This window comes from Crinia signifera, chromosome 1, assembly GCF_055691185.1.
Source record: "Crinia signifera chromosome 1, ASM5569118v1, whole genome shotgun sequence".
Lineage (NCBI taxonomy): Eukaryota > Metazoa > Chordata > Amphibia > Anura > Myobatrachidae > Crinia > Crinia signifera.
In genome coordinates, this window is record NC_139217.1 from 116,130,276 (window position 1) to 116,155,223 (window position 24,948).

The window sequence follows — 24,948 nt, forward strand, 5'->3', positions numbered from 1 at the left end:
AAATAGAATACAGGCAGCTCACTGCGCAGACTAACTACAACCCAATCCACAGATTACTGGATTTTTAAACTTGACTGTGGGTATTTTGATCAAGTTCAAGTTGTGAGCCTGGCCTAAAGCATGGTTCTGGTTTTCTTCTTCGCTCATACACACCATGACAGAGAGGCAAGACAAGGGGGATTAATTCCCCCCTCATGCACAACGAAAAACTCAAAAATAACAACACTTTTATTATGGAGAAATGCCCCCCCCCATACTGTACCCTAACTGTCTAATAATGTGAATAACTGGTGAACTTTTTACACTTTCCTTCATTTTATTCAGTGTTTCACCATTAGGTAGCATTAAGTTTTGCAATTAATGGAAAAGTGGTAATTGTTTACAGCTCATTACAAATAAGCCTCCACTAGTTTGCATAGATTTGAGTGTAAAACAGAAATTGCATATAATTCATTACAAATTAGTCGCATCTGGTTTGCATAGCATTGATGGCAAAACAGGAATTGCATACAGTTCATTGCAAATATGCAATTAGCAATTCAGTAAAGCATTAATGAAGAACAAAGTAGCAATTGCTGGAATAGGACATGCACTCCTGTATTATTAAGCAATTAGCAGTTCCGTAAAAAATTAATGAAGAACACAGTAGCAATCACTGGAATATGGCATGTACTGTACTCCTGTATCATTAGCAATTAGTAGTTCCATGAAGCATTAATGAGTAACAATCATTGCAATAGTGCATGCACTCCTGTATTATTAAGCAATAAGCAGTTCTATGAAACATTAATGAAGAACACAATAGCAATTAATGAAATAGGACATTTATGCCTGTATCATTAAGCAATTAGCAGTTCCGTGAAGCATTTATGAAGAACACAGTAGCGGTCACTGGAATAGGGTATGAACGTCTGTATTATTAAGCAATTAGCAGTGTGATAAGCTTTAATAAGGAACACAGTAGCAGTCACTGTAGTGCATGCACTCCTGTATTATTAAGCAATTAGCAGTTTTGTGAAAGCATTAGTGAAGAACACAGTAACAGTCACGGAATAATGGTATGTATTCCTGTATTATTAAGCAAATAATAATTACATTGCTACATAGTTTGTGAAGGCGAATAAAGACAATTGTCCATCAAGTTCAACCCACAGTATATTAAATATACGTGACTTAAATATACGTGCTTATTTAGTGGCCAACGTATCCCTGACCTGCCCTCTTAATCAAGGCTGGATTAAAGCAGGGGCAAAAGGGGTCAGTACCCCTGGGCCCCCCTCTAGATAGGGGCCCCCTGTGGTTGGCATGTATTTTAGCTAAAGATTTTGTGCATAGGAGTGGGGTAGTGCTGCAGCTTCACCTACAGATGTAGCAGGGCTCATCTTTGCCGGCGCCCACCAGATCCCTTTCACTGGCGAGCGCCGGCGATAGGGACTAGGACACACGTGCGTCTCACGCGCACCCCAGTATCAAGGCGGCTGGGCAGCATCTCCCTGCCTGTCTCCGCTTCAGGGAGACGCTGCCCAGTTTGGGGGGGGGGCGGGCGGTGAGGGGGACTGGCGGCCAGGGGCGCCGATTAACATTTTTTTCTGGTGAGTGCTCAACTATCCCCCCCTACCGTCTGGGACGGAGGCATACGGGGTCCAGGCAGCGCAGTGGGGTCCGTCCCTGCAGCGCTGGGGAGGCAGCGGGGTCCCAAAAGCTGATATGCAGTCAGCAGCGGGGGTCCCTGCAGCAGATGGGAACTAATAGCGGTATTAATACTGCTACTAGCTCCCATCCGCCGCAGGGACCCCCGCTGCCGACTTCCCCTTCGCTGCAGGGAAGCTGCTGACTACGGCAATTGGCAGGTGAGTTGACTGTGGTGGGTGAGTTCCGGGCCGGCCGTGGCCGTGGGTGCTCATCATTCTCCATGGGTGCTCGGGCCCCAGAGCACCCATGGTTTTGGCGCCTATGCTGGCGGCGATGGCGGGGGAAGTGGCGGGGGCCGGCGGCAGGCTCCGTTGCCACGCGGCGGGTGAGGTTCTCGTGCGCGTGTGCCCCTGGCGGTAGCCGGTCACTGGCGGGGGCTGGCGATTGAATCGCCAGCCCCTGCAAAGATGTAGCCGGATACATCTGTATCTGCCAATGTGACAATGATTAATGGTGCTGAGCATGGGGTGCCAAGGCACACTGACTGCACAAGTGTTCAGTGCACTACTGGGAGTTGACTAAGTTCCATGAGACTTTGCACAAAAGGTCACGGGCTGAGAGGTTTGTGCTGAGCTCTGATTGATGGAGCTCATTACATGCTTCTCAGGTCCATGGAGGACAGCAGCAGCAGCCTAATCATGGGAGGGTTTTTACAGTCCTACAGAGTAAGGTGCAGAGGGACAAACACAGGTGTTTCATGTGGTATGTGTATATATATATATATATAGAAGAAGAGAAGATAGATGTGCGCTCTGTGTGTTTCACCACTTTAGTGCATTAACAATCATGCATTGGTACATAAAAGTAGTTTTTATTACAAATTTCATCACAGTATCAGTAATACGGTTTATACAAAGTATAGTTCACTTTTCAATATAAATCACAGTATTGTTCAAATAAATAGTGTCAGATCCAACTTCATGACGTGTGTCACTTCTTAGGATGCGAAACCCTACGCGTTTCGTCCCTTTAGGACTTCATCAGGGGTAAAGTAAGGATCTGAGTGGTGAAAAATATGAATATGCCATAAGTACTATAATTTAGCATTTATCCAAGTGTGTATTTTAAAGTCTCAATAGAGAGGGTTATATAACCCTCTCTATTGAGACTTTAAAATACACACTTGGATAAATGCTAAATTATAGTACTTATGGCATATTCATATTTTTCACCACTCAGATCCTTACTTTACCCCTGATGAAGTCCTAAAGGGACGAAACGCGTAGGGTTTCGCATCCTAAGAAGTGACACACGTCATGAAGTTGGATCTGACACTATTTATTTGAACAATACTGTGATTTATATTGAAAAGTGAACTATACTTTGTATAAACCGTATTACTGATACTGTGATGAAATTTGTAATAAAAACTACTTTTATGTACCAATGCATGATTGTTAATGCACTAAAGTGGTGAAACACACAGAGCGCACATCTATCTTCTCTTCTTCTATCTATCCCACCTGGTACCTATATTTAACAGCTAGGTACGGTAGAAGTGCTGCTCACTAATTAGCGCAGAAAAAGGACCACACTCCCCCCCATTTTTTCATATATATATATATATATATATATATATATATATATAGCAACACATATTTATATATATATATATATATATCCCCCCTTCAGTTACCCATTGACCAAGTTTATACTGCCTTTACTCTGTATTTGACAGTGTAATATTCTCCCATGCAGTTTGCGGCCAGTAATAACAAGTGCAAGGGGGCCCCCCTGTCTAAAGTGCCCTGGGCCCCCCAAAGGCTTAATCTGGCACTGCTCTTAATGCAGATAATATCCTATTTGTCTTGGCTGCTGCTCCTTGTCACTGAGCTCTACTGTACCCCCAGGTCCTTTGCCATTAGTGTTTTACCTAGTTAAACCCCACTTAGTTTGTAAATTGCATGCGGATTACTGTTCCCGGGGTGCATGACCTTACACTTATCTACCACATTTTCCATGTGTCTGCCTAATCCTCAAGTTTGTCTAAGTTCCTCTGTAAGATTGAGACATCATGATATGTTTTGTTAGCCCTGCACAATTTAGTGTCAATGGATACTTTACTTAGTAGGAAATCTATACCTTCTACATAATTAATAAATATATGGAAGAGAAGTGGTCCCTGCACTGAGCCCTGTTGTACACCACTTAATACTGGAATCCAATTTGAAAATGAACCGTGCACCACTACTCTCTGTTTTGTATTCCGTAGCCAGCTCAAACAGGTACATCTTTCCTAGACCCAACGCCCCTATTTTATGGATCAGTCTCTTATGAGGCACTGTATTGCACACTTTAGCAAAGTCTAAGTAAACCATGTCCACTGCTTCGCCTTTATCCAAATTCCCACTATCTTTACCAATCACCTACCAACTCGTTGAAACAGCTCACATGTTAGAGCGAAACCTTTCAGAGAATTGTTTACAGAACCCCTCTGTTATTGCACTTTAAACCCATGAAACCTCTGACTATCACTTACTGGACAGTCTGCACTTTGCCGTTATCATCAGTTCCCTCCTGAGGAACAATTGGACTACAGCTGGGACCCTGCTTGCCTGTAGGCTGTCTGTCATCAGCCAGTGCACAGTTAAGTCTCCACATACTTACCACCCCATCTCCGGCGTGCACCCTGTGGGCAGCTGTACCTCAAATTAACTTTTCAATAAATTTTTTATTTGATGAGATTTTTTATCTCATCCCCCTTATATATATTAGACTTTTAATGTATATGTATATGACATCATATTGATTCATTTAGTATGTATATATTCTTCATTATTTTTTTATTAAAGAAACCTGATTTTTTTTTTTTTACTCTTTATTTGTGTAAAAGGAGAGAGCAGTACAGGTGAGTACATTAATATTAGCAAACAAACATTTTACATCTCTCTGTTTTTAGGAACATTATATATAGGCATAACAAAATTTTTTTTAGTAAAAGAGGAAGACGAGGAATGGGGAGACAGGGGGGAGGGGGGGTCACATATATAAGAACAGTAAGACAACTGGGGGATATTGGCATGTGAGTGTAGTAGTTATAGCTGAGGAGAGAATTATAGACCTGCTGTAAGGGAGGCCAGGGGGGGAGGGGAGGGGAGAGAAGAGGTCCCGAGTATAAATCGCTCATATATTTGGGCCAGTTATAAGGCAGGTGGTGATATTTAAGTGGTGTGGGAGGGATAGGCTGAGATCCAAGGGTCCCAGACCGAGTTAAATTTGTGCGGGCAATCGTGAAGATAGTATGTAATTTTCTCCATACTGGCAATATACCACACATAGTTAGTCAAGGCTGGTAAAGAAGGAGGGGAGAGAGATTTCCAATTTCTGGCTATCAGAGATTTTGCCGCTGCTAGTATGTGGGAGAATAATTTGTTAAGTGATGGATCTAAATTTTGGAAAGGGCAAGCCAGTAGAAAAACCCAGGGATCTAAGGTAAGTGGGATGCCGGAGAGGGACTTTAGTAGGTTGAGCACTTGGGACCAGAAAGGAGTTATAATGGGGCAAGTCCACCATATATGAAGTAGGGTGCCTCTTTGACCGCATCCACGCCAGCAAACAGGGGAAGCTGTAGGGTAGATCCGAGATAGCCTATCTGGTGTAAAGTACCACCTGTAGTAAAGCTTATAAGAGGTTTCTTTTACACGGGTAGAGATTGAGCTTCTAGCGATACCCTCCCTCACCTCGTCCCAAGTTGTGGGCTCTGGTGGAGGGCCCAGGTCTCTCTCCCACTCCAGCTCATGACGAGTCTGCAAAGGAGCTGTGGATTCCACCAGTATAGCATATTTGAGGGAGATTGTACCCTTGCTTTGAGGGTTAGATAGGCATAGTTGTTCAAAGGAGGTGGGAGCCATCAGAGATCTGGAGTGGGGGAGTGAGCCAAGAAAATGGCGGATCTGAAAGTATTCAAAGAAAGGGGGAGTCAGTAAGGGAAATTTGGCTTTGATATCGTCCAAGGATGCCAAGAAACCTGATTTTTTAATGAAATTAATATTAATTTACATTTATTCAATTCAATATAATGTTAGGCTTGTCATTATATTTATTACAGTGCAGATACTTTTCAAATATTTAGCAAATTCCAACTAACTTCTTTGTAAAAACTAATTAAGTTAGTTTGGCATGACCTATCTCTCATGAATTCATGTTGAATCCCACTAATTGACTTATTTTGCAGTAAATATTCCTCAAAAAAATTCCTTAATATTCCCTCTAATAATTTCCCTACCACCGATGTAAGACTAACTATATTTACGTGGATCCATTCTCTTTCCCTTTTTTAAACATAGATGATACTCCTGCTAATCTCCAGTTCCTTGGTACTAAGCCAGATGAAATTGAATGTACAAAAATCAAATGCCATGGCCTAGCTGTTTCCAAGCTCAGTTCCATTAGTACCCAAGGATGTGTATAAGTACCATTAAACAATTACTTGATGTAGGTTTTGTAAAGAATTCAAAAATAAAGTGCATGCTTTGGCTGTTATAGATGATAATATAAAAAATATATTTATTATTGGGTCAACCTAGACGTTGTATCAATATCAGTATATTGTGTCAATATGAAGCAAAAAGCATGTAAAAAATTGTAATGACTTGTATTCAATATTGTATAGGCAAGTAAAATTTTATTTGGGTCAAATAGACCTAAACAAAATAGCACAGTTAAATACAAAATCAGGTTGTGTAGTAGAAATCTATGAGACAATGATTACAGGTTGAGTATCCCTTATCCAAATATCTGTTATCCAAATTATTCCGAAAACCATACATTCTAGAAAGTGAAAACATATTTTTTTTGCTAAAAGCACTACTGGGGACATCTGTAACAGCACTACTGAGGACATGATATGTAACTTGCACTAAATATGTGCAAAAAAATGATCGATTGGCATTTAAATTTAGTGTCTGATATAGTACACAAACTTTGTTTCATGTTTTGATACCTTATATATATTTGTGTGCATTTCATATGTTTGATGTGTTTGTACAAAATAAATAGAATAGAATAGAATCAACTTTATTGACCATGTGTGCTTGCGCACACTAGGAATTTTTTGTGGATTACAGTGCAGCATCAAGCAGGGATGAAATGGGGGGGGAGGGGGACACATTACATGCATTCCATTGAGACATTATACACATTCCATTGAGACATTAAACGCATTACATTGAGAGCATTTAGACATCACTTGCGGGGACCACATGCCCGCCAAGCTGCACAGCGCCTAGGCAGCCATCAGCGGCGCCACTGGTCGTTGCAGCAGCCAGGTAGGTAGCAATATAAGCAGGGACAGTACATTTATCACATAAGGGACATGTACCCGCCGAGCTGTACAGCGCCTAGGCAGCCATCAGTGGCGCCACTGGTCGTTGCGGCAGCCAGGTAGGTAGCAATATAAGCAGGGACAGTACATTTATCACATAAGGGACATGTACCCGCCGAGCTGTACAGCGCCTAGGCAGCCATCAGTGGCGCCACTGGTCGTTGCGGCAGCCAGGTAGGTAGCAATATAAGCAGGGACAGTACATTTATCACACCGGGAACACATACCCGCCGAGCTGCACGGCGCCTAGGCAGCCATCAGCAAGTATGCAAGATACCTCAAGATACATCCGTTATCCAAAATGCTTCGGGTCCCGAGCTTTTTGCACAAGGGAAACTCAATGCAAATGATGCTATGCTATGCTCTTCAGTATTTTTAAACATATAGTTAAACATATAGTATGACTACACACTGTACCTCATAGTGAACACAAGTCTATATTTAAAGTTAACACTGCCTTGGGCATTGTAATGTCAATATAGAAAATACACTAATCAGTAATTAGAATGAATAGTATTTGGGGATTATTCAGAGTTGATCACTGTCAGGGGCGGATTGGCCATTAAACTTACCGGGAAGTTTCCCGGGAGGCCGGCCACCCCTGAGGCCGAAGGCTGCAGGTGAGGAGTCAGGCTGGGCCGCGGGGCAGGGTGACAGTTGCTGCCCGGGCCAGTCCCATTTCCAGCAATTTGGGCCGGCCCCTGCACATTGCCGCCATACCGTGTGTTCCTGTGTGCAGGAACACACGATACACATACATACTGTCTGCAGGTTCCACTTCCGCCTCCGCTCCGCCCCCCGCAGCATGACCGCTGAGCAGCAGAGCAGAGTCGGACCAGCAGGAGGGACCATGGAGCCGGGAGCATCCGAGATGGCTGGCGGCTGCATCATAAGCAGCAGGCCTGCCAGCAGTTAGGACGGAACCCATCCTGCAAACTGAGGGCCGCCCGGCTCATAGAGGTCACCACCTGGGGTAGGTAGTGTCAGCGTTAATGCGCGCGCAGGGGGGGGGGGGGGGGGATTCTGTGTATGGAATACACAGAATAATTGGAATAATTGAGTATGGAACCGCACTGGGTTATGTTTTATTGATTGGGAGGGGATATGGGGGGGGGGGGGGGGGTTGTATATGTGTATGGAGCTGGAGGAGGTGTGTCCATGTATATATGATTGGAATTGGATGGATATAAGAGAGGCAGTGTATGTATGCATATATGTATGAGCGTGGTGGTGGTGTATGTATATATGAGACCAGCAGCGTATGTATGTATGTATAAAAATGGTGGTGTGAGCAGCCGGGTGTATGTATGTATGAGAGCGTCAGGGTGTATGTATGTATTAGAGTGATGGTGCATGTATGTATGAGAGTGATAGTGTATGTATGTAACTAAAAAAAGTGCCGGAGTATGTATGTACATATGTACAGTGTAAGAGTGATGGTGTTACTGTATGTATGTACAGTGTGAGAGTGATGGTGCGTGTATGTATGAGAGTGTCTGTACATGTACTGTATGTATGAGAGCGGCAGGGTGAATGTATGTATGTATGTATGTATGAGAGTGCCGGAGTGTGTATGAGAGTGATAGTGTATGTATGTAACTATGAAAGTGTCGGAGTATGTATGTACAGTATGAGAGTTATGGTGCGTGTATGTATGAGAGTGTCTGTACATGTACTGTATGTATGAGAGCGGCAGGGTGTATGTATGTATGTATGTATGTATGAGAGTGCCGGAGTATGTATGAAAGTGTCTGTACATGTACTGTATGTATGAGAGCGGCAGGGTGTATGTATGTATGTATGTATGTAACTATGAAAGGTCCGGAGTATGTATGAGAGTGTCTGTACATGTACTGTATGTATGAGAGCGGCAGGGTGTATGTATGTATGTATGTATGAGAGTGCCGGAGTATGTATGAGAGTGATAGTGTATGTATGAGAGCGGCAGGGAGTATGTATGTATGTATGTATGTATGAGAGTGCCGGAGTATGTATGAGAGTGATAGTGTATGTATGAGAGCGGCAGGGAGTATGTATGTATGTATGTAACTATGAAAGTGTCAGAGTATGTATGTACAGTATGAGAGTGATGGTGCGTGTATGTATGTATGTATGAGAGTGCCGGAGTATGTATGAGAGTGATAGTGTATGTATGAGAGCGGCAGGGAGTATGTATGTATGTATGTATGAGAGTGCCGGAGTATGTATGAGAGTGATAGTGTATGTATGAGAGCGGCAGGGAGTATGTATGTATGTATGTATGTAACTATGAAAGTGTCGGAGTATGTATGTACAGTATGAGAGTGATGGTGCGTGTATGTATGAGAGTGTCTGTACATGTACTGTATGTATGAGAGCGGCAGGGTGTATGTATGTATGTATGTATGTATGTAACTATGAAAGGTCCGGAGTATGTATGAGAGTGTCTGTACATGTACTGTATGTATGAGAGCGGCAGGGTGTATGTATGTATGTATGTATGAGAGTGCCGGAGTATGTATGAGAGTGATAGTGTATGTATGAGAGCGGCAGGGAGTATGTATGTATGTATGTATGTATGAGAGTGCCGGAGTATGTATGAGAGTGATAGTGTATGTATGAGAGCGGCAGGGAGTATGTATGTATGTATGTAACTATGAAAGTGTCGGAGTATGTATGTACAGTATGAGAGTGATGGTGCGTGTATGTATGTATGTATGAGAGTGCCGGAGTATGTATGAGAGTGATAGTGTATGTATGAGAGCGGCAGGGAGTATGTATGTATGTATGTATGAGAGTGCCGGAGTATGTATGAGAGTGATAGTGTATGTATGAGAGCGGCAGGGAGTATGTATGTATGTATGTATGAGAGTGCCGGAGTATGTATGAGAGTGATAGTGTATGTATGAGAGCGGCAGGGAGTATGTATGTATGTATGTATGTAACTATGAAAGTGTCGGAGTATGTATGTACAGTATGAGAGTGATGGTGCGTGTATGTATGAGAGTGTCTGTGCATGTACTGTATGTATGAGAGCAGCAGGGTGTATGTATGTATGTATGTATGAGAGTGCCGGAGTATGTACCTATCCAATACCCAGCACAGCACCCCTCCTGTGTACCCAACTCCACCTTTTGCACATCAGGAAGTTGAGGAGGAGCCATATACAGCCAGAGGCAGAGCACAGCTGCACCCCATCCAGCCCCCCCCCCCCTCCCCCAAAAAAAAAAGTAAGATACAATTTAAACAGTCTACACACACACACACTGGTCCGTGTGTGGGAGAGGTGTCTGGGACACACCAGTGGGATAGATGTGGAAGGTGATGGAGAGCAGGAGCATATTGGGTGCCACATCCAAAGCATCCATGGGGCAGCCATTGTTCAGGGAGCGAATTAGGGGTCCCATTCCTGCTCAGGATGCTTTATAGGGATCTGCTCTCTGCATCCTCGCAGCTTTGGTAGGAAACATGGGGGGGGGGGAGTAGCAGAGGGGATGTGTTAAGGACCACTAATTGTGCAGGGACAGCATGGGGCAGATCTGTAGAAGTGCGGGTGTCACAATGGGGTATCTCTCCCTTCCTGGGTCGGTGTCTTCAGGGAGTCTCTCACCTTCCTCCTGCATGGAGCAGTCTCTCTCACTGCTTGTGTGTCTTGGCGTTGGACTCTGGTTGTGTGGGTCACAGCATTGCTAGTTCTATCTGAGGCTCTCTCTGAGCGGCGCTTTCCACTGCCCTGCCCCTCCTCCTCCACAACATGGACCATGCTGCCAATAATAATAATAATTGGTGTGCTGCATAATATGGAATGGGCACTACAGTGTGCGGTATAATGTGTACTGGGCATCACAGTGTGTGAATGTGTAATGGGCACTACAGTGTGTAATGGGCACTACAGTGTATAATGGGCTTTAAATTTGAAGTAAAGAAATCAAGCCACAATGTGGGTTTTTTGTGTGTGTTTGGGGGGCCCAAACCATATTTTTGAACCAGGGCCCACAACTCGCTTGTTTCGCCTCTGGAGGGGGCAGTGCAGTGGACAGCGCTGCTGCATGTGGCGTGGGCAGCTGCTTATCAGCGACGGCTGGGCAGTGGACTCATTTTAATTTTATATAACATACAGTACATGGCCTGAAGAGGAGGCAGGACAGTAGCCACTTGGAGAGATTTAATACAGGATTACGGTGTGTGCACCAGCGTAAGGGAGGGATGCGATGAATGGGAACAGTGTATGCATGCATGTATGTATGAGAGTGGCGGTGTTGTATGTAAGACAGTGGTGTATGTGTGAGATTGGTGTATGTACAGTATGAGAGTGGCGGTGTGTGTGTATTTATGTATGAGAGTGGGGGAGTATGTATGAGAGCGATGTATGTTTTAATACAGGATTACGGTGTGTGCACTAGGGTGAGGGAGGGATGGGATGAATGGGAACAGTGTATGCATGCATGTACTGTATGTACGAGAGTGGCAGTGTTTTATGTAAGGCAGTGGTGTATGTATGAGATTGGTGTTTGTAGTAGAACGGTGTATGTATGTATGAGAGTGGCGGTGTATGTATGTATGAGAGTGGCGGTGTATGTATGTATGTATGAGAGTGGCGGTGTATGTATGTATGAGAGTGGGCGGAGTATGTATGAGAGCGATGTATGTTTTAATACAGGATTACGGTTAAAGAAAAGTCTGCAGTAAATTGCTTTGTGGGCTAGAATTAAAATCATAGGTAACACTAACAACGGTTCTTGTACGTAGTGTAGTCGTTAGTTGGGGGGGCCAGGGGCCCGGCACCAGCAAGCCTGGCAGGCCATTGTTGCATATGGAATGCTATGTAATGGGAGTGTGACGTGTAATAGGCATTACAGTGTGAATTTGTGGCGCGCGCCTGCGGCGCACACTGTCCCTGTTTTACGAAGAGTTGTAAAGCCCTGACATGATGTGGAATAGGCATTACAGTGAGTGGCATTAGTTTTGCCTGTCAACAATGTATCTAAGTATAGTGATGTAATAATTCTGCCTACTGTTATGTTGGCTCCATCCTTTATTGATTTGTTGCCGCTCACATGAGGCCACTTTCAGAAATTTTCCAGGGCCACTTTTAGTCCCCAATCCGCCCCTGATCACTGTTGTGTGAAATCCCAATCTGTTCCATTACTGTGCAGGTGTATGGATTATAGCGCGCATGCTCTAGCCAAAATAGCGCCTGATTTAGTCAAAATACATGTATCTACAGTTGAGCTCATAAGGTTACATACCCTAGCAGAATTTGTGATTTTCTGGTCATTTTTCAGAGAATATGAATGATAACTTTTCTTTCACTCATGGTTAGTGGTTAGGTGAAGCCATTTATTGTCAAACAACTGTGTTGACTCTTTTTACAGTAAATCATAATGACAACAGAAACTACCCAAATTACTCTGATCAAAAGTTTACATACCTGGAGATTTTGGCCTGATAACATGCACACAAGTTGACACAAACGGGTTTGAATGGCTACTAAAGGTAACCATCTTCACCTGTGATCTGTTTGCTTGTAATCAGTGTGTGTGTGTGTATAAAAGGTCAGTGAGTTTCTGGACTCCTGAAAGACCCTTGCATCTTTCATCCAGTGCTGCACTGACGTGTCTGGATTCTGAGTCATGGGGAAAGCAAAAGAATTGTCAAAGTATCTGCGGGAAAAGGTAATTGAGCTGTAGAAAACAGAAGAGAGATATAAAAAGATATCCAAACAATTGAGAATGCAGTGTTCAAACTCTAATTAAGAAGTGGGAAACCAAATCAGGGGTATGCAAACTTATGAGCACAACTGTAATTGCAATCTCTTCACAAGTTACCATTTGAGGGTGGAAATTGGCCATTTTCAAGGCGTGTTGGCAAGGTCAGACTTACTGAAGATGGCTGTCACAGTGAAGCATCGTGGCAGAACTGCAATGCAATGGCAGTTTTTATCAGCCACAAATGCAGACAGGTGGTGGTATGCCCCTCCTCCTGCATTTGCATTGCTATGGATCACATATGCTAAGCTGCTGCAAGCATCTTATCATATGCAATCCAATCTGAATCAGGTCCGGTAACCTTAATTTGAGGTGAAAGTAAATAAGCTGTGCAGTTTTGTCTCCTACTTGTTCTCATATGTCTGCGTATTTATTTATTATGAAATATTTAACCTTCTCTTGAAAACTTTTTATTTATATTAGTTAAATATGTTTGATACAGCCTATGCCAGGGGTGGCCAAATCGGTCCTCAAGATCTACCAACGGTCCACGCTTTCAAAATCACCTAGCTGGTGCACAGCTGTAGTCATTACTAACTGTCACATTTCAAACATGCTGCATTCATTCCTACTATAGCTCCACAGGTTGCCTGAAAAACATGAATTGTTGGTAGATCTTGAGGACAGGTTTGGCCACCCATGGCCTATGCTATAGACCACCTACAGTATAGTGTTAAATACTAATATTGTTATCCATACAGTATCCATTGTATAAAAAGACCAATTAAAGTCCAGGGTCAGTATTAGGTTTTTCTGCCGCACTCCCAGACTCCCACACTAATGTTTCGCAGAGCAGGAGACTGTGGACTGCATTTGGAAACTCCCTCTTGAAATCCAGCATTTGCCCCTGCAACATTTTCTTTCTTCACATCAAGTGCATCATGTTTCATATCTATGTTTATGTTCTGTGATTACTCATTGTTTAAGTGAATTACTGCACCTTTGTGTAAGTTATTGCACCTTGTTTATACTGTATGTTTCCATCAGCCATCTTCCTCTTATGCTTTTCCTAGTAAGCTCCATTACCACGATATGCAGGGGGCTCTGGTATGAGAGAACGCAGGAGAATATCTCTGGGGCACATGATGTCTGAATCTGCTAGGGACTCAGTGTAAGTTACTTCAAGATGTTTGCTTATTGTCTACAGCGTATTTCCTGTCCCCATAAGAAGAAATATGTTTCATTTGGAATTTGATCATATAAATTACATAATCTACCTCATTGTAAGCAAATGTGCGATTGAGCATTAAGATATGTTTCATAATGCATCAATACAAAGCCTTAACTAATACAATATACACTAAGTTCCATTCATGCTCATATACGTGATATACGGTAAGTACAATTTATAGCCTCTATAAATTATAAAGGAAATTATAGTCCTGTGTTATAAATGCACAGCTTCCTGCGTGGTCAGCTTTCATTGCATTGAGATATTTGAGAACTGTTGTTGATTAAGATTAATTATACCCTGTGTTCCAGTCATGACTTCTCTGGTTTGAGAATTGTAATTATCTTGTTGTCAATAATGTGATCAGGGCCTAAATCTTAATTCTACATTCCAAACTGAAGGAAATGCATTTACAACATGACTTCTAGCCTAATAGTAATTATGCCATTTATGTTTTTAAAGGACTTTCCATTTCTGCAGCGAAGAAAATTGCACAATGAAAATTGGAATGATTACATCAGGGAAAGAAGAAAACAGCACGGAGGATAATAAAATGGAAATGGATACATGGCTATATGATCGTGGTCTCACCACACCTTATAATGAGATGGTCCCCAAGCCAGAGCTGATTGACATTACAAAGCTAATAGGCGTCCAGGTGATTCTTATCTTGGCTTACAGTTCCATCATTCTTCTAGGGGTGATTGGCAACTCGCTAGTCATATATGTTGTCATCAAGTTTAAAACCATGCGCACCGTCACAAACTATTTCATTGTGAATCTGGCTGTGTCTGACTTGATGGTGAACACATTGTGTCTCCCATTTACATTGGTCTATACTCTACTGGATGAGTGGAAGTTCGGAACAGTGTTGTGCCATTTAGTGACCTATGCTCAAGGTCTTGCAGTTCAAGTATCCACTGTTACACTAATGGTAATCGCCCTTGACAGACATCGATGCATTGTATATCACCTGGAGAGCAAAATTTCATCCAAAATTTGCTTTATGATCATAGGCGTTACTTGGGTTTGTAGTGCCGCACTTGCCAGCCCTTTGGCAATCTTCAAGGAATACTCGCTTATTGTCATATCACCAGATTTCCAAATTCAAGTCTGTTCAGAAACGTGGCCAGGTGGGCATCTTAATTACAGCACCATTTACAGTATTTCGATGTTGTTGATTCAGTATATTTTACCTCTAGCCATCATATCATATGCTTATGTAAGAATATGGACCAAACTGAAAAACCATGTGAGTCCCGGCGGAGGAAACGATCACTATCACCAAAGAAGACGTAAGACGACAAAGATGTTGGTAGCTGTAGTGGTGGTGTTTGCCGTAAGCTGGCTGCCTTTCCATGCTTTTCAACTTGCAAGTGATATTGATAGTAACGTTTTGGACCTGAATGAATATAAACTCATTTATACAATATTTCATGTGGTTGCGATGTGTTCAACGTTTGCCAACCCAATCCTTTATGGGTGGATGAACAACAATTACAGAACAGCTTTTCTTACTGCTTTTAAATGTGAACAGAGGATGGATTCTATTCACCCTGAAGTGTCTGTAGCCTATCAAGCCAATAAGAAACAGTTGCAAGTCAAAGAGATTAATGGCCCACTTGACAGCTGCCAGAGCACTTCCACACAGCCTACCAATGTGTAATGCTAGGTAGCGATTTTATCAGAAGACAAACGCGACTTCATAAAGAATGTACAAATGTTCTTTAAGTGGAACTACTGGTGACATTAGCCTTGCTACAAAGCAAAGAAGACATGCTAAAGACCTAAGAACAAAATTAAAAGGGATATTGAGATTTCTTGAATAATAATCATTAGAAAGTTGTTTGTGACATGATACCACAGGGAAATGCCATGTTAAAATTGCTGGTTTATGTACAAACAAGTATAAATGACTATACTGGAATTACTTATCAAAGTTACTCCATATTGTGTTTTTAAACACATAATTAAGTCCCGGTGGCTGTTTATTTATCACAGCTGTGTCTGCTTGATAATGTATTTGCGCTGCAGGTTTTCTGCTTACCTTAGTCTTGGCAGAAGTGCAGTTAAATATACTTGTCCTTAATTGTCATTCCCATTGTGGAAAAGAACCAGCTGATCAAGAGAAGTATTGTTCTATGCACGTTTCTCCTATCAGATAATTGCAGTAACCTGGGATGTTTAGTAAGCTGTAATGACATGTATGTTATTAAACCTTGCCTAATGTTATGTTATCTATTATAAGCATTATGTCCCATTCAGTACCCATGATATTCAATAATGGAGGTCCCAAATTATTTAATGAACAGTAACAAAATTTGAATTTCATTGCAGGGCCCAACCAGAAATAGTAAAACATTCAAATGTTTATTTTTCAGTATTTCTCTTCACCAATGAACATTTTTAATATATACTGTATATACATATTATATATTGTGTTTACAAGAGTACACGTGTACAGAGTTCATATGTGCCATTATCTACATATTGTTTATGAATGTCATTTTTCATGAAATTGCATGTAGTGTAATAGTGATATATAAAACAAATATTTAGCTAGTATTTTTATTATAACATGAGATTGGTTATTTTATGGATATATCATTAACTAGTACAGCATTTCTATTCTCAGTTATGCTGGGTAAAGTTTTGCATGAGTCTCCTAAATCATTCACCTGCAGTGCCAAAACCCCTTTCTGTGAGATATTTAATTCATCTGTCATATAGTAGGGAATATACTTAACTGCAGCCATTGATGTCTTGTACATGAGCTGTCAGAGGATCATGTTTGAATTATTCATTTGTACTAGACTCTAATTCCCAGTTGAGGTAAAATATACTTTTACAGTACGGAGTGAAATGTCCTTGAATTGTTTCTCCCAATAGTGCTATACTGTAAGACAGCATTCAGTGAGGTTGCAGTGTGTTTGCCCCTAAACGGCATGGCCTGCTGTTTATTATATGAAGAAATTTATACCTGCTTGTTAAAAGAGATTCATTATTAGATGACATATTAACAATAATCAGTGATTGCTAAGAAATATGAATCCTTGTTCAACTTTAATGTAATATTATGACTTTCATATGCTTGGGACAGTCTCTCTCTCCCTCTCTCTCTATATATAATATATATGTATATATATATATATATATATATCAGGGTTGCCGACTTCCATAAAATCCTCTCCGGGAGAAGCCCGGAGAGGAATCTTTCATGACGAGTTTGGGGGGCGGGGCTTAACGGTGACATCATTAAGCCCCGCCCCCATTAAGGCAAATAGCCGAAAAAACTGATCTCCATGGAGGGGGCGGGCCTAAAATGACACGATTGTGCCATTTTAGCTCCGCCCCCTCCTCTGAGACCCGCGGATTGCGGCATTTAAATGCCGCGATCGGGGGGCTCAGTGGGGGTCCCCCTGATTCCGGTAGGGTTGCCCACCCTTCCGGGGGCCGGGAGGGGAGACCCGATTTTCGGGAGACTCCCGCAAATTCCGGGAGGATCGGCAACCCTGATATATATATATATATATATATATATATATATATATATATATATATGAAAGGCTAACTACTCCTCAGCTCTATGAGGTGAAGTACCGCCACTGACCACCAGAGGCCACTCAACGGACCAAATTACTTCTTTGTGTGCTAAAAGATGTCATAACAGAAAGTAGAAGCAATTTTTACAGGGTCAGTGATCTGTATAAAACTTGCTGGATATAGAGAAAATGAGCTGTGAAGACAGATATTGAAGATAGGAGCAGATGTACTAAGCTTCAAAAGTGATAAAATGGAGAGTGATAAACAGCCAGCCAATCTGCTCTTAGCTGAGTTTTTTCAAACACAGTCTGTGACATGGCAGGTAGGAGCTGATTGGCTGGCTGTTTATCACTCTCCATTTTATCACTTTTGAAGCTTAATGAATCTGGCTCAGGGACTGGGGGTGGGATGGTGAGTTTGTAGGCTAAAAACTGTCACAGCTTAAAGTAAAAGTACATTGCAGAAGCCGTCATTTTGATGGTCTTTTAAGTAGTATTTTATGTATACATATACACACACACACACTCACACACACACACACACGCACAACTTAGTGCTGCATCATCACATGAGCTCCCTCTTTTTCTCTCTCTTTATATATTTGTGTGTGTGTGTGTGTGTGTGTGTGCGTGTATGCAAAAAATAACAGTCAGCTTGTTGTTGACATGCACAGAAAGGAGATAAGCATAGGCAGGTATATCATGAATGTGGCGGTGTGGGCATAGTTCCTACAAAAAGGTTTCATTAATTTAAGATGTATTGCATAATTATCATAGTCATCATGGCCCTTATTCTGGCTCACTCGCAGAGGCAAATTCCTTCTCAAATGGGCAGAATCATGTGCACTGCAGGTGGGGAAGATGTAACTTGTGCAGAGAGTTAGATTTGGGTGAGCTATTTTGTTACTGTGCAGGGTAAATACTCGCTGCTTTATTTTTACACTGCAATATAGATCTCACTTTGAATTAAAACCTCACCCAAATCTAATTCTCTCTGCACAAGTTAGATTTGCCCCCCCCCCCCCCCACTGCAGTGCACATGGCTCTGTCCATTTGAGAATGAATTTGCCTCTGCAAGTGAACCAGAATAAGGCCCCATGTGTATTGTGCTGAGTGAGAAGAAAACAAATACCACAGAGAATAGATGCAAATAAGAAATCCAGTTTTTGCAGGCAGGAATGTTACTACTAACAGTTGCAAAAATATATTGCTACTGATATATATAATATAAATATTTAGCAACAAGCATTTAAGCCTACATCCACCTTTAAGCGGAGATAGACGGGCCCTTTGGGTGGAGCATGGCAAACCAGCTCAGCTGCATGCCACACTTTACACTCCACATTCTACAATGGACAATAATCTCCCTGAAAGTAGTTTCCAAAAGTAGGACAGTTTAATTTTTTAGGGATTGTCCCACTGTGTGTGTGGGGTGCTCTGCTTAGTTGGGAGACCACCTGTCACTCGCTGTGCTGTGGAAGGTGGTGAATATATGCTGACAGCGATGAACAGATGCTGTGCTCATGCACACTGTGTCAATTCACAGGAGATAGAGGGACTGGGGGCATGGCCAGAAGATCGTATAGTGATGAAGATGGGGTGGGATTCATGGGTGCCAATCATAAAATGTGTACAAACAGAAGCAAATCCTGCCTTTTAACACATAACTGAACATAAGAACCACATTTAAACACAATCTACTTTATTTTCTATATTTTTTTTTGGGCCTAGGGGTGCCGTAGAAAATTCTGATACTCTAGGCCAGTGGTCAGGGAACTCGGTCCTCATTACCCCACACAGTGCATGTTTTGCTGGTAACCCAGCAGGTGCACAGGTGTACTAATTACTCCCAGACACATTTTATAAGGTCCGCAGGTGGAGTTAATTATTTCACTTGTGATTCTGTGAGGAGACCTGCAAAACATGCACTGCGTGGGGTAATGAGGACTGAGTTCCCTGACCACTGCTCTCAGCTGCCGTGATTCTAAAAAGATTGGGAATTGCTGTAGGCAATTTTCAGCAGGATACGAGGTCATGGTATCCTGATGAATATTTCCTACAGCAATTGAAACGTTGAAACTATCTACTTGTCTATGAGTGTTTTGTGAAATACGGGGAGTGCCACCAGTTGTCTTGTCTTGTATGTATATATATATATATATATATATATATATATATATATATATATATATACACATACCACAAAATATTTATATAAATCTTGTTACATAATTGCACTATATTTATTTACATTACTGTATATTTTTAAGAAATACATTTCTTAGCAGTCATATTCAGGATTAGAACCTGTGACCTGTCTCAGGTTTCAGCTTTCAATTAACTGATTCAAACTCGTAGTGGAGGAGATCTGGCCCATTTGGAGCAGGAGAGGCAGGTGACTCCATTGCCTCCAAGAGTTACGCCTCTGACAAGCAAATAGGAAAATATTTGGATGTGGGAAGAGAAAATACCGGGCATCTTTGTCTAGATTTGCCCACATTAAAAGTAGTGAAATAAACACTAAACCAAGCATTTGCATACCTCAGAACATACAGTGTTCCTGAATCATGACTCCTGCACCGGCCTCATAAAAAGGAGGAATGGCTTTGAGGGAATGCCATGATCTTGAGAAAAGATGCTGTGTGCATGTGAAGAAGCTGAGTGACAGGGGATCTCGCAACTCCGCACACACACACTGTGGGACGCAGCGGTCGGCAGGTGGAACGGCTGGACAGCCCCCCCCCCCCCCAAAAAAGGATCATGTAAGACCAATAAATAAAAACAAAACAGAATTGCAGCTGATAAAATGTGTCATTTATCAGCATTGTGTTATTTATCCAAACAACTTTAATCCTTAATGAAGGGAACAGCTATATAAACTATAAAATAGTTAATCTTAATCTTATTTTTGTATCGGATATCTGTCATGTGTTTATTAAAATACTGTGTATACCGTATGTCTTGTGAAGTAATTAACTATTTATTATCACCTTTCTTTAATACTTTATTAATGCTGTATGTGTTCTAGTGACAGAATCCTGTTCTGCTTTTGCAGAAGAAGCCAATAACTGAGAGAAGCACCGCTCAAAGCTGCACTATCAACCAGAAATAGTGACCCGTAATTACCTTTGCTTCGGTGAAAAAATGCTGGGAATTGTGTGCTCAGTAACCATAAAACTCAGTGTTGACAGTTAAGATTTATGTACAAACAAAAGAAAATATGTCCCTACTAAGGATCACCATCCACCAGTGCAGGATTTCCCACCAGACACGGCACCTAGGGGTGGCACGTCAGCATCCTTCTCTGCATAATACAGGGAGAAGCGCAGCTAGAATGAGTCGATGCATGGGATCCAAAGACAGTGCCTTATTCTGGTTGGTGCGGCCGGAGCCGCACACGGTGCTCCGGCCGCACAAACCAATCCCCGCCCACGAGACGGATCGCCACGGCCGTCCGTACACGGACGGCTGGCGATCCGCATAAAAATGGTGGAGGCGTACGCCTCCACCATGGTGGGAGCTGCCCCCTGCATTCGATGGTCGTCGACCATCGAAGGCAGGTCCGCACGCCCCAGCAGCTCCCGCAAGCTGAGACCACACGGACAATCGTCCGTGTGCTAGCTTGTATGGGGGCTGAGAGCTGACATCCGGCGACGTCAGCTTTCCGCCCCCATGAGTTGCGTCATACCCTCATTACCATGCATACGCCCCGCGTTTGCATGGGAACGCTCATGAAACGCGGGGCGTACACATAGGGAAATGAGGGTATGAAGCCCCTCACGCCCCTATACGCCCCCTTTGCGGCGGACGAAATACGTCTGCGGCGAAGGGGGCTGCACATGCGCAGATTGACCTCTGCGCATGTGCAGAATAAAAACATCGGCGGTACGGCCGCACGCGGGCCGTACCGTCCGAACCAGAATAAGGGTGAGGTTCCAATTCTCACAAAAAGAGGGGAAGCTCATTATATTCTATACTATGGAGAGGGGGTATGGTAGTGGCATTATACCTATAACATAGGGAAGGGGAAGCACATTCTATAGTATAAGGAGGTATATTCAATTATTTTTATGGGGGGGGGGGGGGGGGGGGCATGGAGCATAGCTCCTCCCTGTACACCTGTGAGGCACTACCCCCAGGTTGTAATTGGTCAATGGTCAAAACCTTTAATGGTAGTCTATGAATATAATTCTACGATCAGTGTCCATTTGCTCTATCACTATCTATGGTGACGCACTGATGGCCATTGCTAGACACCCGTACACAGCAGCTTAATCCCCAAAAAGAGGGGTGCAGTGATTGCCCCTGTTTTCATCAATGTGGGGGCATAGCTACCACTCTATGAGCTGCTGGCATGCCCACAGCCCAGTGTCTATTCACCACTGCTCTGCTTAGTAGGTCTCCCTACTGCCCCCCTCCTACACTCTATGGGATACCCCAGGACCATCCTGCGAAAAATGGGACAGTTGGGAGGTATGGCTATGCATACGGAAATGGTATGCAACCAGGATCAGCAGGTCCCTCGAATACATGGTTTGTGGCAGTAGTACCTGATGTAGGAGGCACATTTTGACAACATGTACAGTGAAATAAACAAATATTGTGAACAAGACCTTCCTATATTGAAACAAGAAAACGCCCCCTTATCCACCACAGTATGTGTAATGGTTACAAGCTCTACTTCCTCCAGCACAATACTTGCAGCTGATGGTAAATGCTATTTATAATAAGATCGAATTCTGCAAAAGAATAGATACTCTTTCCACAAGGAGTGTCACTTGCCCCCTATGACACCCAGGGACTAATTCAACATGAATCGTTAATCAGAGAATTTTCAGTTTCCTTTGAGCAGAAAGCCGCCACCCACACGGAAAGAAAAAATGCCCCAGGCAAAATTGCAAATGTATCGCAAATAGTGATCCATTCCCTGATCCGATTGCCAAAAATGAACCATTAAACAGTTTTTGTCCATCTGCACTGGTCTAGAGCTTCCCATAATCTGCCCAAGAATCAGGTTGGAAGTGATCATTGCTGATGTCAGAGACCCACCTGAATAACACCTGGGCATGACACACCCCGAAAAAGACATGCTTCTGCCCCTAAACTTTGGCTTCCTGTCAATCAAACTGGGACATTTATGTATACAGATATTTTTTCACTATTTGGTCCCATTCATGGGTGATGTGAATGCTCTGCATGCATAGTAATTTACCGGTAATAAATTGCCTAATTTGCAAATTCTTTGATTAGTGATCCATGCTGAATTAGACCCACAGCGTGGCACTTAGAAGTCTTTTTGTGTATGTAGCTTTGCAGCAGGGGTGTGGCTTTGCAGCAGGGGTGTGGCTTTGCAGCAGGGGTGTGGCTTTGTGTAATGGGACATGGCTTTGCATCCCAATCCCTTGTTTTCCATCACTAAGGGGGTCCTTGAGCGACTGCCCCCAGGGTTTGCTGTGGCAGCAAATGGCAGCTGCTACACAATGACAGACGCAAAGTGCTAAATGTAATGTTGAACACCTCCAGCACAGTTCTCACATATGAGTAAGAAGTGAAATGAGAGCAAATACCCTGTGTTGCTGGACACAGTAGTTATACAGCATATCAGTCCATCATATGCTGTATATAGAGGACAGATTCAAAGTTCATCGCACCTCGTCTCAATCACCATGGGAAACCCTTATTGTACGGCGCATCCCGTCACACAAGGAAGTCTCTCTCTCCTTTCATCCCCCTCATACACCTTCTTCAAGCATGCATACTGACCTGATGTACTGTATACAGTATCTATGGACTCCAACTATCGAGTGACCTTTCATGTGATACTGTATGTTGGTAACTTTACACAGACCTTTGCACTACTGAGCTTTTTTAGAATATGGTTACTCAGAACTCCTCAGTGGGACTCCCCTCACGCCAAGCTTAAATCTTATAATGGAAGCACTTCTCGGGCTTTTGAACAGGAAAAGAAAATGACAGATCACATGGTAGAACTCACTCTCACTAATAGGAGTCTCTTCACAGGAAATTCCTCACTGGATTTTCACTATGGCACCAGGGTCCCAACACTGGCCTGCATGTGTCACACTGAACAGGGCACATTCCCTCTCACTGCAGGCATGCCACAGACAATTAGACCTGCCCCCAGGGCCGGCGCTACCACTAGGCAGCTTTAGGCAGCTGCCTAGGGCGGCGGCCACTGGAGGGCGCCTCTTCAGCCCAACAATTAAGTCAAATATAATCGTGGCAGCAGCATTCTAAAAACCGTCCCTGCTGCTGGCGACGGCTGCCTAGCGCTGCTACCGCTGGTCGTGAGACACTGGTCTCAGAAGATCCCGCCCGCCCCTCACCATTGGCATCAGTGGGGAACAGTGGCAGCAGCGCTAAGCAGTCAGCGGCTGCAGCAGGGACTAGGGACGGGTCTCTCCACCAGCTGAGCTGCAGAAAGAACCGCTGCACGGGTCCTGACCAGTGCAGCGGTGAGTGGCACCAGCGAGGTGAGTGTCACGAGTGGCCTCCTATACCCCCCGCCACCCCCCCAGCCCCGGGAAATGACGCAGCGCAATCACCGGCACCCCCCAATGTACAGCGGCCGGGTGAGCATCGCAGCATCCCCCCCCCCAGCGTCGCGGCGGCCTTCCGCCGCATACACCAGCACCCCCCTCCTGTACAGCGGCCGGGTGAGCACCGGAGTGTCCCCCCCACCTGGGGCGCTCCGGTGTCTCGCACCGGCACTGCCTGCCCCTCTTGTCTTCTGAAATGGTATCTCTCACTGCAGACCACTTAGATGCTTCACTGGGTATTTTTCTTCTTACCCTCCCCCTTTACTTTTGTGGGACAATTTGAAGGGTGGTGTTTAACATACAACTGCATCCTTTCCTCTATATAAACTTCTGGCACGTGGCTTACAACCACGCCTCACCTGCCATTGTGCAAGGCAAATCTTTATAGTCTTGGGTTTGCATGAATGGGACACTGCTGCTATTCTGACTCACAGCACAGCCTGAGCACCCTGCTCCTCCCTACTCTCCTAGCTCTGATGGTAGTGATGAGAGGTGGGGCCTAAGACCAGTCTAACAGGGTGCATCAAGGCTAGGGAAGTCCCATGGTTTGCCCTGTTCAGTGTTATCCAATCACAAAGCAGGATAATGAGAAGTTACCTGAGGTAAGAGAGGCATTGTCATGTCTGAAGATAGCAATAAAATAGCAATAATCTGCTTCTTTGTATTAAACTGAATGCAAGATTAACGGTATTTGTACTAAAGTCAAAGGTGTAAGTTTATCCCAGTAGCTTTTAGGCAATTTGGTGTTCGTGCCACCTCAAAAAAAAGGGAAAGAAATATCTTGTACAAATAGGGATGGTGCGGCACTCATGGCATCATGGATAGAGGGAGGTGCACCGTTGCTTGTTGCAGAACAGGCCAGGAGTGGTACCAGGAGTGGTACCAGGAGGGAGGTCAAGGGTTACCTTAAGCT

General features: G+C 43.4%; 1 protein-coding gene across 3 annotated transcripts in view; it reads left to right on the forward strand.

The window, feature by feature from the left end:
- The window catches only part of NPY2R (neuropeptide Y receptor Y2), a 49,449-nt gene extending 29,230 nt beyond the window's left edge, over positions 1-20,219 (forward strand). The window contains exons 1-3 of one of the 3 annotated variants that reach the window (XM_083172149.1): positions 6,010-6,126; positions 13,776-13,873; positions 14,396-20,219. In XM_083172149.1, the coding sequence (XP_083028275.1) occupies positions 13,812-13,873; positions 14,396-15,599 (1,266 nt within the window). In that variant the 5' untranslated portion in view covers positions 6,010-6,126; positions 13,776-13,811 and the 3' untranslated portion in view covers positions 15,600-20,219. Of the gene's footprint in view, positions 1-6,009; positions 6,127-13,775; positions 13,874-14,395 lie in introns of those variants that run through there. The other 2 variants (XM_083172142.1, XM_083172159.1) reach the window with 2 other exon arrangements.
- The last annotated feature ends 4,729 nt before the right edge of the window (positions 20,220-24,948 follow it).